Below are 14,245 nucleotides of genomic sequence, written 5' to 3' on the forward strand. Positions count from 1 at the left end.
ACACTCCCAAGTCGTTCTTCCTAGTCTGTCTTAGTCTGTAAGCTCTCCTGAAACCTGGTCAGCATCACAGCAACACAGATGCCTCCACTGACAGACAGGCCAGGAGGCAGGGAGCCCTGGTGCACAGAGGCTTACACATTGGGCCACTAACTAAAGGTCAGCAGTTTGAAACCACCAACTGCTCCATGGAAGAAAGATGAGGCTCTTTGCTCCTGGAAAGATTTACAGTCTTAGACACCCTGTTGGCTTGCAATGCTTTCTACAAACTCATGGAAGCAAACCAAATCCATTGCCATCGAGTCAATACCAACTCATAGTGACTGTACAGGGCAGGGTAGACAGTTCTTTCAATACCTTAAAAAAAGTTGGGTGTTTTTTTTTTTAACAGTTTCATTGGCTACTTCACTCATCATGCAATTCAAGAGTTATGCAATCATCGTCACAATTTTAAAACATTTCTTTCTTTCTTGTACTCATTATTACTAGTTCTCCATTTCCTCTCACATTTTCTTGCCATGCTCCTAAGAAACTATTAACGTTACAGTCGCTATAAATTTATCTGTCCTGGATTTCAAATAAAGGAGAACACACACACACACACCGAAGCAAACCAAAATAAAACAAAAAAACTCCAATAACAATAACAAAATAAAATAGAAAAACTTCAATAAAAAAGAAAGTAGAAGAAAAACTAGAACAAATTTAAAATGGGTCATAAGGGAGAACAAATGATCACTTGTTAAATTTTAACCTAACTACATCTGCATCACTGCACTCTACCTGACAGTGAGGCTAGTCTCATCCCTGGTCAATGGTCAGAGGGGATAATTCACTGCACTTAATAAACAGCGGGGGGTGGGTGGGTGGGGGGGGGCTGCAAATGCATTTAGAGCCCTTTAATACAGTTCCTCATGTTGTGGTGACTCCCCCAACCATAAAATTATTTTCGTTGTTACTTCATAACTGTAATTTTACAACTGTTATGAATCGGGCGACTACTGTGAAAGTGTCGTTCGAACCCCAAAGGGGTCGCAACCCACAGGTCGAGATCCGCTGATTTAGAGCTTTGACTGTCATCTACCGCCTTCTGCAAACCAGGTGCTCAGAATTTAAGTTCTAATACCATTCCCTCCTCTAGTCTTTTTATTCTTTAAATGGTACAGGCTGGTGTGCTTCTTCTGTGTGGACCTAGCTGATACCTCACTTGGATGGCTGCTTAATTCCATTTTTCCAGGAACTTTTTGAAGCCCCCTTGTATATACCATTATATACACTATTATAACTAAGTTGATATTATTCAAATGAAGATGGTTGTAAATTTAAAGTGTTAAGTGTCATCTCCAAGGTAACTACAATGAAAATAACTTTAAAAAGTATAAAAAAGAAATAACACAACTGAAATAGTACACTAAAAAATTCAACAGAATGAAAACTGAAGCAGTAATGGAGGAATGCAGGCACTCCGGGGTGCAGTAGTTAAGTGCTCAGTTGCTACCTAAAAGGTCGGACATAAAAAACAATAGCTAGATGGCGGAAGTAAATCCTTCCTTATTAGTAATTATTTTTGATGCGATTGGATTAAACTCCTATTAAAAAGGCAGACTGGGTAAAAGAGCATGGTCCATCTATATGTTATCTACAAAGAATTCTCTTCAGATACAAAGACACGAGGATGTTCAAAATGAAAGAATGAAAAGTATATTCCACAAAAGTAATAACCAAAAGAGAGCCAAGGTGGCTATATTATTGCCAGGAAAAAAGACTTGAAATTAAAAAAAAACAAATATGAAATGCATAACCCTTTTGAAAAAATTCAAACCATTGAATTGTATGATACATAAGTTATATGTCAATGCAATTGTTAAATATCAGCAAAATAATAATAATTTTAAAAGCACATGAAATCTTATCAGCCAATAGGTAAATGCAGATCAGAACCACAATGATTTATCACTTCACACTTACTAATATGGCTGGTTATCATTAAAAAAAAAAAATCCAGTACGCATCAGGGAGCAAGTGGAGAAAGTGGTAGAAATATGAAAAGATGCGGTTACTCTGGCAAACAGTACGGTGATTCCTCAAAAAGCTAAACATTAAATTCTCTTCTCACTCACAGCACCCCTAGCTACACCATGCCCCAAAGACGCATACACAGAGACGCACACACTGGCCTTCTTGTAATCAAAGTTCACAGCAGCGTTACTCACAATAGCCCAGAGATGGGAACTACCCAAATAACTGTCAACAGATGAACGCATGGATAAGGAAAATGTATAAAACCAAATAAACACACTGAATACAAGACACGAAAACTTGATACACAATATGGCATGAGGGAACTCAAAGTGAAATAAACCAGACACAAATGGGGGTAGGAAGATAATATGGTCTGGTGGTTACATCATCTGTTGTCAATTTGGCACTTTAGAGGATTAAGAGTGACCGAGTGGAGTCTAGTCTGTCAACTGGGTCATAGCCAATGAGGCCTCTGTGCGGATATGGCCTGCTCCTGAGAATTCTGGGAAATCCAGTGTTTCCTCCTTGGAGACTGGAGACACCCATGTCTCTCTCTCTCTCTCTCTCTCTCTCTCTCTCTCTCTCTCTCTCGGCTTACTTCCTTGGAGACTCTCTACTGACTCCCTGTGAGACATCCTGAGGAGAAGCCACATGTACCTACCCTGATGTAACCAGAACCCTGGACCTGGAGAAGCCACGTGGAGACTCCTACCAGCGCTGAGATGCTTATAACGCCACTGGAGTTTTACAAAACTTCCCACCCACTGGCCTGTGATCTCCCTGCATTCAGCATCATTGCATGTGTTTCGTGAGTCAGACGAGGACTTTATAGAGTGGTATTGGACATATGAGCTAATATCAGACTTATGGACTTCATCTGGACTGGGCTGAGATGTTTTCTTAATGTACAGTTGCTCTTGTACATAAAGCTCTTTCTTATACAGATGAGTCTCCCTGGATCTGTTTCTCTACTCTACCTGGACTAACTAGCCATGACAGGGCTAAGAACTGAAAGTGAAAGAATCCAGGCTGAAAGGCACATGGCAGTACAGGCTGAATTTGCCTCCACAGACCAAAGAATATGCATGTTGTAATCAGCAAAACATTATCCCCCAGTACATTGAATGAGCGTTTCTATGGAAGTTGTGCTGGTTTTAATTTTCACGTATGTCTCTAGGCTATAGACTTGGCTTATAGTCATAAACGGTATGTTGATATCATGTATGGTCAGTGTGCACGTTGTTTGCATACTTCAAGTCAAATTGGGAGTATGTCAGTCTTTCTCTCACACTCAGGTGTGAGCCCTGGTGATGCAGTAGCTACGAGATGGGCAGTTCAAAACCACTAGCACTCCGTGGAAGAAAGATGGCTTTCTATTCCCCACAGTGGTTACTGTCTCAGAAGTGCAAATGAGCAGTGCTGCCCTGTCCTACAGGGTCACTGTCCTACAGAGTCAGCATCGACCCGGTGGCAGGGAGTTTCTGCTCAGACTTTGAGGTCAAGAAATGTAACACGGGGCATTTAGCATATAACTTGATTCATAAAATTTCACCTAGTCATAATTTTACAGGAATCCTTCAGTTGCTTAAAGTAAGATATGAGTAAATTTTCAGTGTTGAATGATGGCATACTAGGTTACACGTGTTTGGTGGTTCAAACCTACCAGCTGCTCCTCCAGAGAAAGATGAGGCTGTCCCGCTCTCGTCAAGATTTCTAGCCTCTTTGAAGGTAATCAAGTGGCCATCAAGCTCAGAAGCAACAAAGCCCACATGGAAGAAGCACACCAGACTATGCAACCACGAGGTGTCGAAGGGATCAGGTATAAGGCATCATCAGAACAAAAAAACTTACCATAGTGAATGATGGGGGGAGTGCGGAGTGGAGATCCAAAGCCCATTAGTAGGCCACTGGAGATCCCCTTGCACTGGGGTCTCGGGGAGGAGATGAGCCAGTCAGGGTGTGATGTAACAATGATGAGAAATACAACTTTCCTCTAGTTCCTAAATGTTTCCTCCCCGCTCCCACTACCATGACTCGAATTCGATCTTGCAAGTCTGGCTAGACCAGAGGAGGTACACTGGTACAGATAGGAACTGAAAATACAGGGAATCCAGGACGGATGAGCCCTATAGGACCAGTGGTGTGGGTGGCAAAACAGGGAGGGTAAAGGGAGAATGGGTAGGAAAGAGGGAACCGATTACATGGAACTGTGTGTGACCTCCTCCCTGGGGGACAGACAAAACCGAAAAGTGGGTGAAGGGAGACGTCGGACAGGGCAAGATATGACAAAATACCCATTTATAAACTATCAAGGGCTCATGAGGGAGGGGGGAGCGGGAAGAGAGGGGAAAAATGAGGACCTAATGTCGGGGGTTTAAGTGGAGAAAACGTTTTGAGAAACGATGTACAAATGCACTTTACACAATTGATGTGTGTATGGATTGGGATAACAGTTGTATGAGCCCCTATTAAAATGTTAAAAAAAAAAAAAAAAAGATTTCTAGCCTCCCAAACCCACAGGGCAGATGGGCCCCGTCCTAGGGCATCACTGTGAATCAGAATGGACTTCATGGCCGGGAGCTTGATTTTTCTTTGAAACGTGCAAGATGTGGTTGAATTTCAAACATATCGTGTGAGTTAATATATAATTTAGTAGGCATTTGGCCAAATCATACATATGTACATACGATAGTTATACATTCATACGGACCTGTAAAACATATATACTTTTTTATCTCTCAATTGCTTTCTAAAATTGATCACTTCATTGATTTTTTTTTTTTTTTAGGAAGTAGGGGCGTTGGTGTAGCGGGTTACAAGTGGGGCTGGTAGCCACAAGGTCAGGAGTTCAAAACCGCCAGCTACTTCAAGAAAGAATGATGAGGTTTTCTCCTTCCATGAAGATGTATAGTCTCGGAAACCCACAGAGACAGTTCCACTCTGCCCTTCAGGGTCATGGTCGCTGAGTTGGAACCGTTCCCATGGCACGGCACTTAGTTTAGTTTTGTGTTTTTGTTTACCTCTTTGGGTGTTAATCCAGGCACCAGCCTTGCTACGGTTTCCCAGTTGATGGTCTGAGGGACTCCAATTAGCGGATAAAGGATCATGTCCAACACCATTTGGTTGTTATTGTTCAGGAAATTGTTGTTCTCGGGGTATCCACGACTCATCTTTCAGACCTGGACAGAAAGAACAAACAGATTTATACCTAGAGTCCAAATGATTTTCAGAACCTTGTAGATCAGTTATGTCAATCTTAAGAATTACCTAGTACTATGTAAAAGTAAAAATAAATTTCCCGTAAAAATAACACAATATATAGCTCAAGTCTTTTTAAATTCAAGAGCATTTACTGATGAATTGATGGAACAAAGGAGAGAAGGAAATACGTGCTAAAATCTATAATAAAATATTAGCGGTAAAATGTAGGTGATGGGATATGGCTAATGACCGTAGATTCAAAATTTTTCATAAAGCATACAATTTACCTTTCTTAAAAAATAATCCTTAAGCGTGCCTGCTTAGCAATTCATGGATGGTGAGATTAGACTGTGAAGAAAATAAACACAGCTGGTTTAAAAAGACTTATAATTTCATTCGAGTCTAAGCACTGTTCCCTTGATTTGTTTCTGAGTGACTGTTCGGAGCATACTGAAGTTGCACAGATGAAACCAGATGAGGCTTCCACGCTGCCAGTGTGACCTGTGAGGGTGGCAGCACTGTAGATCAACGTGATGGAAGGCTACAAGACAATTGGAATGGGTATATTTTCTTTCACGTGTCCGAAACAAGTGTTCTTTTGCAAAGATCTTTTCTTCATCTTCAAAAGAAATGTGATAGGGTTGGAAAAAGAAAAGAAGTGTGACAGTTGGCTGACAATGTTTAGCGCACGAGGACACATGGACACACACACACACACACACACACACACACACACAAGTGCAAAGCCAAGGGGCCGGAACCCCTCCTAGATCCTGTGCCTTCCACATTCACCCCTGCAGGACGTAGGCCGCTCCTTCCAGTTCAGTCCAGCAGCGGCGCTCTTCTTAGTCAAAGGCCTCCACAACCGACAGGTCACAGGCTCACCCTAAAGGCTCTCCTTGCCTTTCCAATGGATTCAGTTAGACAAATATGGAGTGAGCCCCAAGCAACAGGTGTGCACAAATAAGTGGGTCTTGGGGCTTGGTCTCAAGTGTGAGGTCCAGCCTCACAATCACAAGGGTCCGGAAGAGCGGCCAAGCCAAGGAGAGAAAATACAGAGACAGACAAAGCATGCAAGGGCTCACCTTGCCAGAATCAGGAGAACCAGGGCGAATGTATTCTCCAACAGGATTAAACAGTCTTGGGGCATGCAAGTCCCATCAATCGCCTATGTAACAAGAGGCAGTGTCTTAAAGCTAGCTGTCCCTGAGCTCCTTGGGCAAGTGACACAAGATCAATATTGGGGGCAGGCAGAAGGAGTCGACTACCGTTTGAGCGGGGAGAACAGAACTTGTTTGTTCTTAGAGATAGGTAGCCTTCGGTGCACAGAGAGCAGCCAAGTACTTGCAAAAGGCATCTTTAAAGCAGTACTACGACGAAGGGGGGGGATAGTGTGGGGAGGATGTGGAGTCAGGAGCGTGGGATTGGGGGTCAGCTCTCTCACAAATGTGAAGGCCTTCCTCCACTGGAGTCGGTCTTCCAGACTCTCAGTTATGAGCGTGAAGAACTCTTCCAGGTCCTCAGTTTCCCACACTCAGGGAGTTTATGGTCTGGTGAAAAATGGTGGCAAGTAATCAGAGAATTGTCATGTAATATGCAGAGAGCCGCAGAGGGGGACGGGGGCACGCGAATAGCTGCTCTCTACTGTCACTTCCAGGACAGTCACTGTGCTGGGTCCTTCACAGATCACTGCAATTCGTGTTCACCACGTAAGGTAAGTGTCCTCCCCAAATTTTATGAAATGACACAACTGAGGTTCAGAGAAATTAGTTAACGTGTACAAAGGCCACGGAACTAATAAGAGGCTAGCCGAGGATTCACAGCCACGTAAAACAGGCTTCCAAATCCATGCTCTTTCCATTATACACAAGACATGTAGATATGGAGGCGACCGTAGACTGGGAATGAGAAAAGCCTAAGGCATTTGAAATTAGGAGTGGCATCATGGATTTTGTGTTGGGCTGCTAACTGCAAGGTCAGCAGTTCACAACCACCGGCTCAGCCTCTCCACAGGAGAAAGATGAAGCTTTCTATTCCGGTAAAGATACAGTCTCAGAAGCTCACAGGGGCAATTCTACTGTCACAATAAACTCAATGGCAGTGAGTTTGGTTTGGTGTATGATTCAATGACACAATTTCACAGTTTGTGTGTGCAGGGTGGGGAGCTTGTGAAATTAGAAAATAAGGAGTTGCCTGTTGTGGGATACAGAAAGATTTCTCCCAAGTTGTCTCCCCCAAATATACGCCAAACCCAAGATGCTGTTTGATATGCATGGTAAATCACTGTACACTAGGAGGTCAATGAAAGTAGGTCAGAGGTTATTCTCCTTAAGGGTACCAGCCATCTAGAGCGGCCAGACTGTATGTCTGACTCACCCTAAGTATGCCCACTCCCTTCTGATACTGCTCCCTTGAAGGAGTGCCCGGAAGTGAGTCCGGGACCACTCAAGGATGACTAAGGTGAGGCTACTATATTGAGTCTAGGGTCCACCCATCTTGCCACATATGTACCCCTATTCCTTCCCTTTACTATTGCATGTACTCCCCTAGATTATCCCCCTTTTATTGCTTGTACTGCCTATGTTACAACCCCTTACATGACGTAAGTAGGTCGTTATCTGTAATCAAGGGGCTTGCATGCCCCCAAAGATATTTAAGCTTTGGTTAGAAATAAAACCTGACGAGAACTCTCTCCTGCCCTCTTATCTCCCACCTCCATGTGTTCCACCAAGAGAAGCTGAGGTGAGCATGCTACCATGAAATGTGTCTGATTTGTTTATTTTACTCTCTCTTTCCCATCTCTCCTATTTCTCTATGACTTTACTGTAATCTTTATATATCTTAACCGTACAATTGCACCTACCAAACCCATGATTAGTTGTGGGGGCTAGCTTCCCTCACAGCCTGTCCATTCTTAAAGAGTTCTCGGAGACTTTTTTTATTCACGGATAGGAGACAAGGACTGAGCTCCTACTAGGCGCCGGGCACTACACACAAAGTCAGAACATGGATTTACCCATGGGAAAAAATGACTGAGGTTTTGTGGGTAGTCGGTCATACGTGTGATTTAACTGATGTGGACTTTGGGACTGGGAATGGGATCTCCAAGTACAAGCCACGGTAATGGAAAAACAAGGGCTATTCTAGCGCAGGAAGTACAAAGCAGAGATGTTCTGACATCCCGCTCCAGTGGGAAAAAAAGCAACGCGTACAGGAGCCTAGAGCTCTGGGCAGGTTGGCCAGTTACCTAACCTGGTGAATGGTGGCAAATTGGACATCCCCTTGCAGAAGGGCTGCAGGGAGGAGATGAACCAATCAGAGTGCAGTATAGCAACGATGAAATATACAATTTTCCTCTAGTTCTTAAATGCTGCCCCCCTCCACTTTCATGTTCCCAATTCTACCTTACATATCCGGCTGGACCGGAGGATGTACACTGGCACAGATAGGAACTGGAAACACAGGGAATCCAGGACAGATGAACCCCTCAGGACCAGTGGAGAGAGTGGCGATATCAGGAGGGTGAAGGGAAGATGAGGGAGAAAGGGGGAACAGATGACAAGGTCTACATATAACCTCCTCCCTGGGGGATGGACAGCGGAGAAGTGGGTGAGGGAGACGTCGGATGGTGTAAGATATGATAAAATAATAATAATTTATAAATTATCAAGGGTTCAGGGGGAGGGGAGCTGACACCAAGGGCTCAAGTAGAAAGCAGGTGTTGTAAGAATGATGATGGCAACATATGTACTAATGTGCTGGACACAAATGATGTATGTACGGATTGTGAAGAGTTGTATGAGCCCCTGATAAAATGATTATTAAAAAAAAGATGTTTTTGGGGGGTACCCCCTCATATTGTAAAATGCGTAACTAATCTCACTATTGTATAGAAATTGTCCAACGGGAACCTAATTACCATGTAAGCTTTCACCTAAAACACAAATATAATTTTTCAAAAAAAAACAAAAAACAAAACCACCCAGTGACGGTAACACAGAGGGGAGAGAACCAACAGATTCTTCTGTGGAAGGTTCTGGAGACGATGGCAGGCCCTCACAAAGGGGATACAGCACAAAATACTGTCTCCCTCCCCATAGCAGGCTGGCGAGGGCATCAGATATTTCAGACACCTCTCACTGTAGGGTCAGAGGGCAGTAGCAGCTCGACAGTTATCAATGTCACCGCTGGTTGCCCTGAATCATGGTGACCCCACGCACAACAGGATTGGGCCATTGTGACCCACAGGGCTTTCACCGGCTTATTTTCAGGGGTCTCCTAGTCCAGCTCAGCCAGGCAGCACCCCTGAAATCTGCTCGGCATCCTAGCACACAAGCCCTCGTGGAAAGATGGGTGAGGCCGTGCTTGAGGCATGTCAGCCAGGAAGCGAACCGGGTATCCCGCAAGGAAGGCGAGAACTACACCACAAAATTATCACTATCTCCTAACTACGATTAGCGCAATGCAAGTGTTCACAAGTCGCTGGGACAGGACCTTGGGTGGCAGACATCAAGTTCACCTACACGTTCTTATGTGAACATGCAAAGAAAAAGGCATGTTTATACTCTAACATTATAGCTTCCTTGCAAGAGGTACCTTGTGGATGGGCCAGTCTGGTGCAGCGGTTCAGGGGGTGGGCTCTGGAGTCAGCCTGCCCGGGGATGAAGGAGATCCCAGTTGTACCACCTCCTGTATTATTGTGTTTTGATGATTTTCTCTCTGTGCCTCAGCTTCCTCATCTGCAAAACAAAGACAGCGGTAGCTGGTTCGTACAATATTGAGGGTATATGGAAAGAGCTACTGGAAAATCTCACTGCCATCAAGAATATTCTGACTCATAGGGAAGCTATAGGACAGGGTAGAACTGCCCCTGTAAGTTTCCGGGACTGTAACTCTTTATGGAAATAGAAAGCTCCTTCAGAGAGACTGGTGGTTTCAAACTGCTGACCTTGTGGTTAGCAGCCCAGTTAGCAGCCCAATGTATAACCACTACTCCACCAGGACTCCTTGAGGGTTATATGTTTTAATAATAGCATTACCATCCCACACTGAGATGGAAATACATGACTCTCAGATCATGCAGATTCATAAAGACAAACGAGATGTGGTAACAAGTACAAGAAAATGTTCCAAAATTGATTGTAGTGATGAGTGCACAACTCTTTCTACCATGTTGAAACTATTAAATTGCCTGTTCAATTAAATTAAAAAAATAAGCCTGTTCAAATTAAATTAAAAAAATAAACATATAATATTTATGTTCAAGAAAAGAAAGCTATCCTATTAATGAGCAACACTCTTCGTAACATTTTTAAAAATTAAAAACAAACAAAAACTATATTAAGTGATATGGACAACGGGAGAGCTGGCCACATTCCCAGCACGGATACTGCCAATCAAACAAGCGAGAGCCATGTCCAGATCTTCATCTGGGTTCCTCCTAAGACTCCAGTTGCCCCAGGGGTAAGGAAACCACCGCCAGCACGTTGACTCTGAACGCAGGACCATGGAGGACAGAGCACAACTGCTGTTGGGTTTCTGAGACTGGACTTTCACTGATAGGAAGCACATAGCTTCGTTCCAGGGAACAGTTGGCGGGTTTGAATCTCCAACCATGCGGTGAGCAAGCCAACTCCCAATCCACTGAGCTGCCAGGACTCCTTAGCTTAAAAAAATAAAAGAAGCTAATGATGGGGCTATGAGGTTTGAAAAATAATATATTGTTTACTTAAGACAATGGTATAGCTCCACCACCATTTAGATTCACTTATCTATTTATACTCATGACCGTTACTGGCACAGAGCTATTCTAAGAATTAGTTGTTTAATAACTGTAAAATGCTGTTTCCAACAAATGTGTGCATAAGCAAATGTGGTGAAGAAAGCTGATGGTGCCGGGCTATCAAGAGATATAGCGTCTGGGGTCTTAAAGGCTTGAAGATAAACAAGTGCCATCTAGCTCAGAAGCAACAAAACCCACCAGTCTGTGTGACCATGAGGTGTCATTGTAAATGAGGGACCCAAGGCCCATCTGCAGGCAACTGGACACCCCCTTACAGAAGGGTCTTTGGGAGGAGACAAGCCAGCCTGGGTGCAGGGTAGCAACGATGACACATACAACTTTCCTCTAATTTTTTTTTTCTAATTCTTAAATGCTTCTTCCCCCCACTATCATGATCCTAATTCTACCTTACAAATCCGACTAGACCAGAGGATGTACACTGGTACAGATAGGAATTGGAAACACAGGGAATCCAGGGCAGATGATCCCTTCAGGACCAATGGTGAGAGTGGTGATACCGGGACGGTGGAGGGAAGGTGGGGTAGAAAGGGAGAACCAATTACAAGAATCTACATATATCCTCCTCCCTGGGAAACGTACAATAGAAAAGTGAGTGAAGGGAGACGTCAGACAGTGTAAGATATGACAAAATAATAATAATTTATAAATTATCAAGGGTTCATGAGGGAGGGTGAGTGGGGAGGGAGGTGGGAAATGAGGACCTGATATCAAGGGCTCAAGTAGAAAGCAAATGTTTTGAGAATGATGATGGCAACAAATGTACAAATGTGCTTGATACAATGTATGTATGGTGTTGAGTTATACGAGCCCCCAATAAAATGATTAAGTTAAAAAAAAAAAAGCCGTCTCCAGCCTAGTAGAGACCAGTTGTTACAGAACTCCATGCCTTTTTCAAACACTGATCATCTCAAAGTCAGGTTTAAAAAAATGAGAGTCCATTCCCAAGTGAGGCTCGTGCACATTTTCCCCTGTCGGATGAAAACTGGAGAGGTTTGGAAGGACTTGGTGATTGGGTTCATTTTGCTTTCAAACCTGGACTGTGGGCTTGCCCGATGAGCTGTGCTGCCCTCTACCATTGATGCCCTGAAAAGTGGCCAGCACACAGAAACCCCTAAAAGGTTTACTAAAGAGATTCCGAATGTTTACTTTGGAACCCATCCCAAACCAGGAACCACAACTCATTTAAATATTTAGACGCTTAATTTGTGCACCCACAAGATGGGGTCATGCTCTGAGTTTGCTAGAATCTGCAGTAAGCTCCAGGCCGGAAAGGCTGGTTGGCCTCCCCCTTGTGTTACTTTCATACCAGACAGCTTGGGATGTAGTCCCTTTGAACCCTCCAGACGCGCACAGGGGGTTCTACTGTGTCCTGCAGGGTCTCCAAGGCTCCGGTACGTCATTAACATTCGTTTGAGAGCAGAAAACAGTCCAAATGGAATCCAGAGCAAGAAGTACGGGTGTTGGTTTTTCTTCACTTCCAAAAAGATTCATTTAAATTTTCAAAAATATTCCTGGAGTCCCACAAAAGGCTGGCGTCTCTTGGGTAACGGAAGACACTGTCCCTATCAAACACTGAACAGCATGTATGTTGTTGGGTGCTGCTGAGCCAGTTTGCACTCAAATGGACTCTGTACAAAAGAATGCAACACTGCCCAGTCCTGCACTGTACTCACAAATGTCATTATGCTTCAGCCCACTGATGCAGCTTCCATGGTTAGCTCCTCTCAGTAAGGGTCTTCCTCTTTTCTGCTGCCCCTCTATCGAACACGATGTGTCCTTCTCTAGGGACTGGTCCCTCCTCAAATCCCGTGAAATGAAGTGTTACCATGGTTGCTTCTAAGAAGCATTCTGACTGTTCGCCTGGCAAGACAGAGTTGTTTGTTTTCTGTCAGTTCAGGGCATATTCAAAATTCTCCACCAACACCATCACCCAAAGGCATTGATTCATCTTCGGACTTCCTTGTTCATTGTCCAGGTTTGCATTCATAGGAGGCAAATGAACATACTACGCTTGGGGTCAGGTGCACCTAAGTTCTGAAGCCGACATTTCAGACCTTCTACTTGTTTATAAAGTATATATCTAGAAATATACAATCTTGATGTAAAAAGCATTTTTTAAATTGTGAAATAAAACTTTTTGTTTTGGACTTTTAATGATGAAAACGGTTTTTATGGGTTTTCAAATAGATAGAATATATGATTTACATAAGTCCAGATGTAGATATAAACAATACTTGGTTGAATATTACAACTGGTAGTTACTCCCCCTGCAAAGTTGTGATTTATAAATAGAACTTAACTTCTCTTTTAAAATATTCAGTATAGCTGATATCAAAATACATTCTATAATTCCTGCTTTATAAAAAACATTTTTTGTTGACATATTCCGACATAGCTGAATCATAAGAAGGGGAGATTTACCTAGCTTTCATCCCGTTAAATGTCTGTTGAAGAAAGCGTCCTTTAGAGTCTCAAGGGCAAGTTCAAAGGGTGGAGCTTTGCTCATATATTCCTGAAAACACACACTCTCGAAATGGCTATCACGGAGCACCCACTAGGAAAAAGTGCACGCTTCACAAAAACAACAGCAAAACTGTGTTAACAACAAAAAGTGGGGCGCTAAGTCGGACCACATTCATACCAAATCCATTCCCATTCATTGCAAAATATCAAACGTATTAAAGTTTAATGTCAAACGTGTATTACCTGAAATACAGCTTGTATGTGTTTAATGGATTACACATTCTGAGGACAGCGCGGGTCCCCTCTTCCGTTGCCATAATCTTGGTTGACTTACACGCATTAATCATGCCAATCTGAATTATTCCCACACCAGAGGTACAGGGCGAGCATCTGACTTCCCTTTCTCTCCCCTCCCTCCCTAAGGGCTCCGTGGGCAGGGAGTGCCCAGGTGGGAAGAGCGGGTAGCCAATGGGGGCCGGTCGATCCTTTGGCATGACACCGGACCCGGGAGAAGCCTGTGCCCAGCTTCCGCCTCACAAACGAGACCTGAGACCGTTGGCTGTGATGGTAGAGAAAGTAAAATCACAGTTCGAGTCCGAGAGGATGCACCGCAGCCCTTCAAACCTTGGGCCTGGAGGCTCTCGGGGCGCCCCGTCCTCAGGGCACCCCGAGACCTTGCAGCGCCCCCTCACACACACACCCCCCCAGTGCAGGGGCGCGACCTCCCGGGGCGCGGCGCGGATGGAGCGGCGGACAAAG

At 43.9% G+C, this 14,245-nt stretch overlaps 1 protein-coding gene across 5 annotated transcripts in view; it reads right to left on the reverse strand.

Moving 5' to 3' along the window:
* The window catches only part of SANBR (SANT and BTB domain regulator of CSR), a 52,120-nt gene extending 39,408 nt beyond the window's left edge, over window positions 1-12,712 (reverse strand). For 2 of the 5 annotated variants that reach the window (XM_045294117.1, XM_045294114.1), the window contains exons 1-4: window positions 12,697-12,712; window positions 9,817-9,959; window positions 5,508-5,568; window positions 5,040-5,198 (exon numbers count right to left, since the gene is read on the reverse strand). In XM_045294117.1, the coding sequence (XP_045150052.1) occupies window positions 5,040-5,189 (150 nt within the window). In that variant the 5' untranslated portion in view covers window positions 5,190-5,198; window positions 5,508-5,568; window positions 9,817-9,959; window positions 12,697-12,712. Of the gene's footprint in view, window positions 1-5,039; window positions 5,199-5,507; window positions 5,569-6,012; window positions 6,031-6,305; window positions 6,389-9,816; window positions 9,960-12,696 lie in introns of those variants that run through there. The other 3 variants (XM_045294115.1, XM_045294116.1, XM_004710263.2) reach the window with 3 other exon arrangements.
* Window positions 12,713-14,245: the final 1,533 nt, after the last annotated feature.

The sequence above is a fragment of the Echinops telfairi genome, unplaced genomic scaffold (assembly GCF_000313985.2).
Source record: "Echinops telfairi isolate 266 unplaced genomic scaffold, ASM31398v2 ScPeMD7_2573;HRSCAF=3158, whole genome shotgun sequence".
NCBI classification, from domain to species: Eukaryota; Metazoa; Chordata; class Mammalia; order Afrosoricida; family Tenrecidae; genus Echinops; species Echinops telfairi.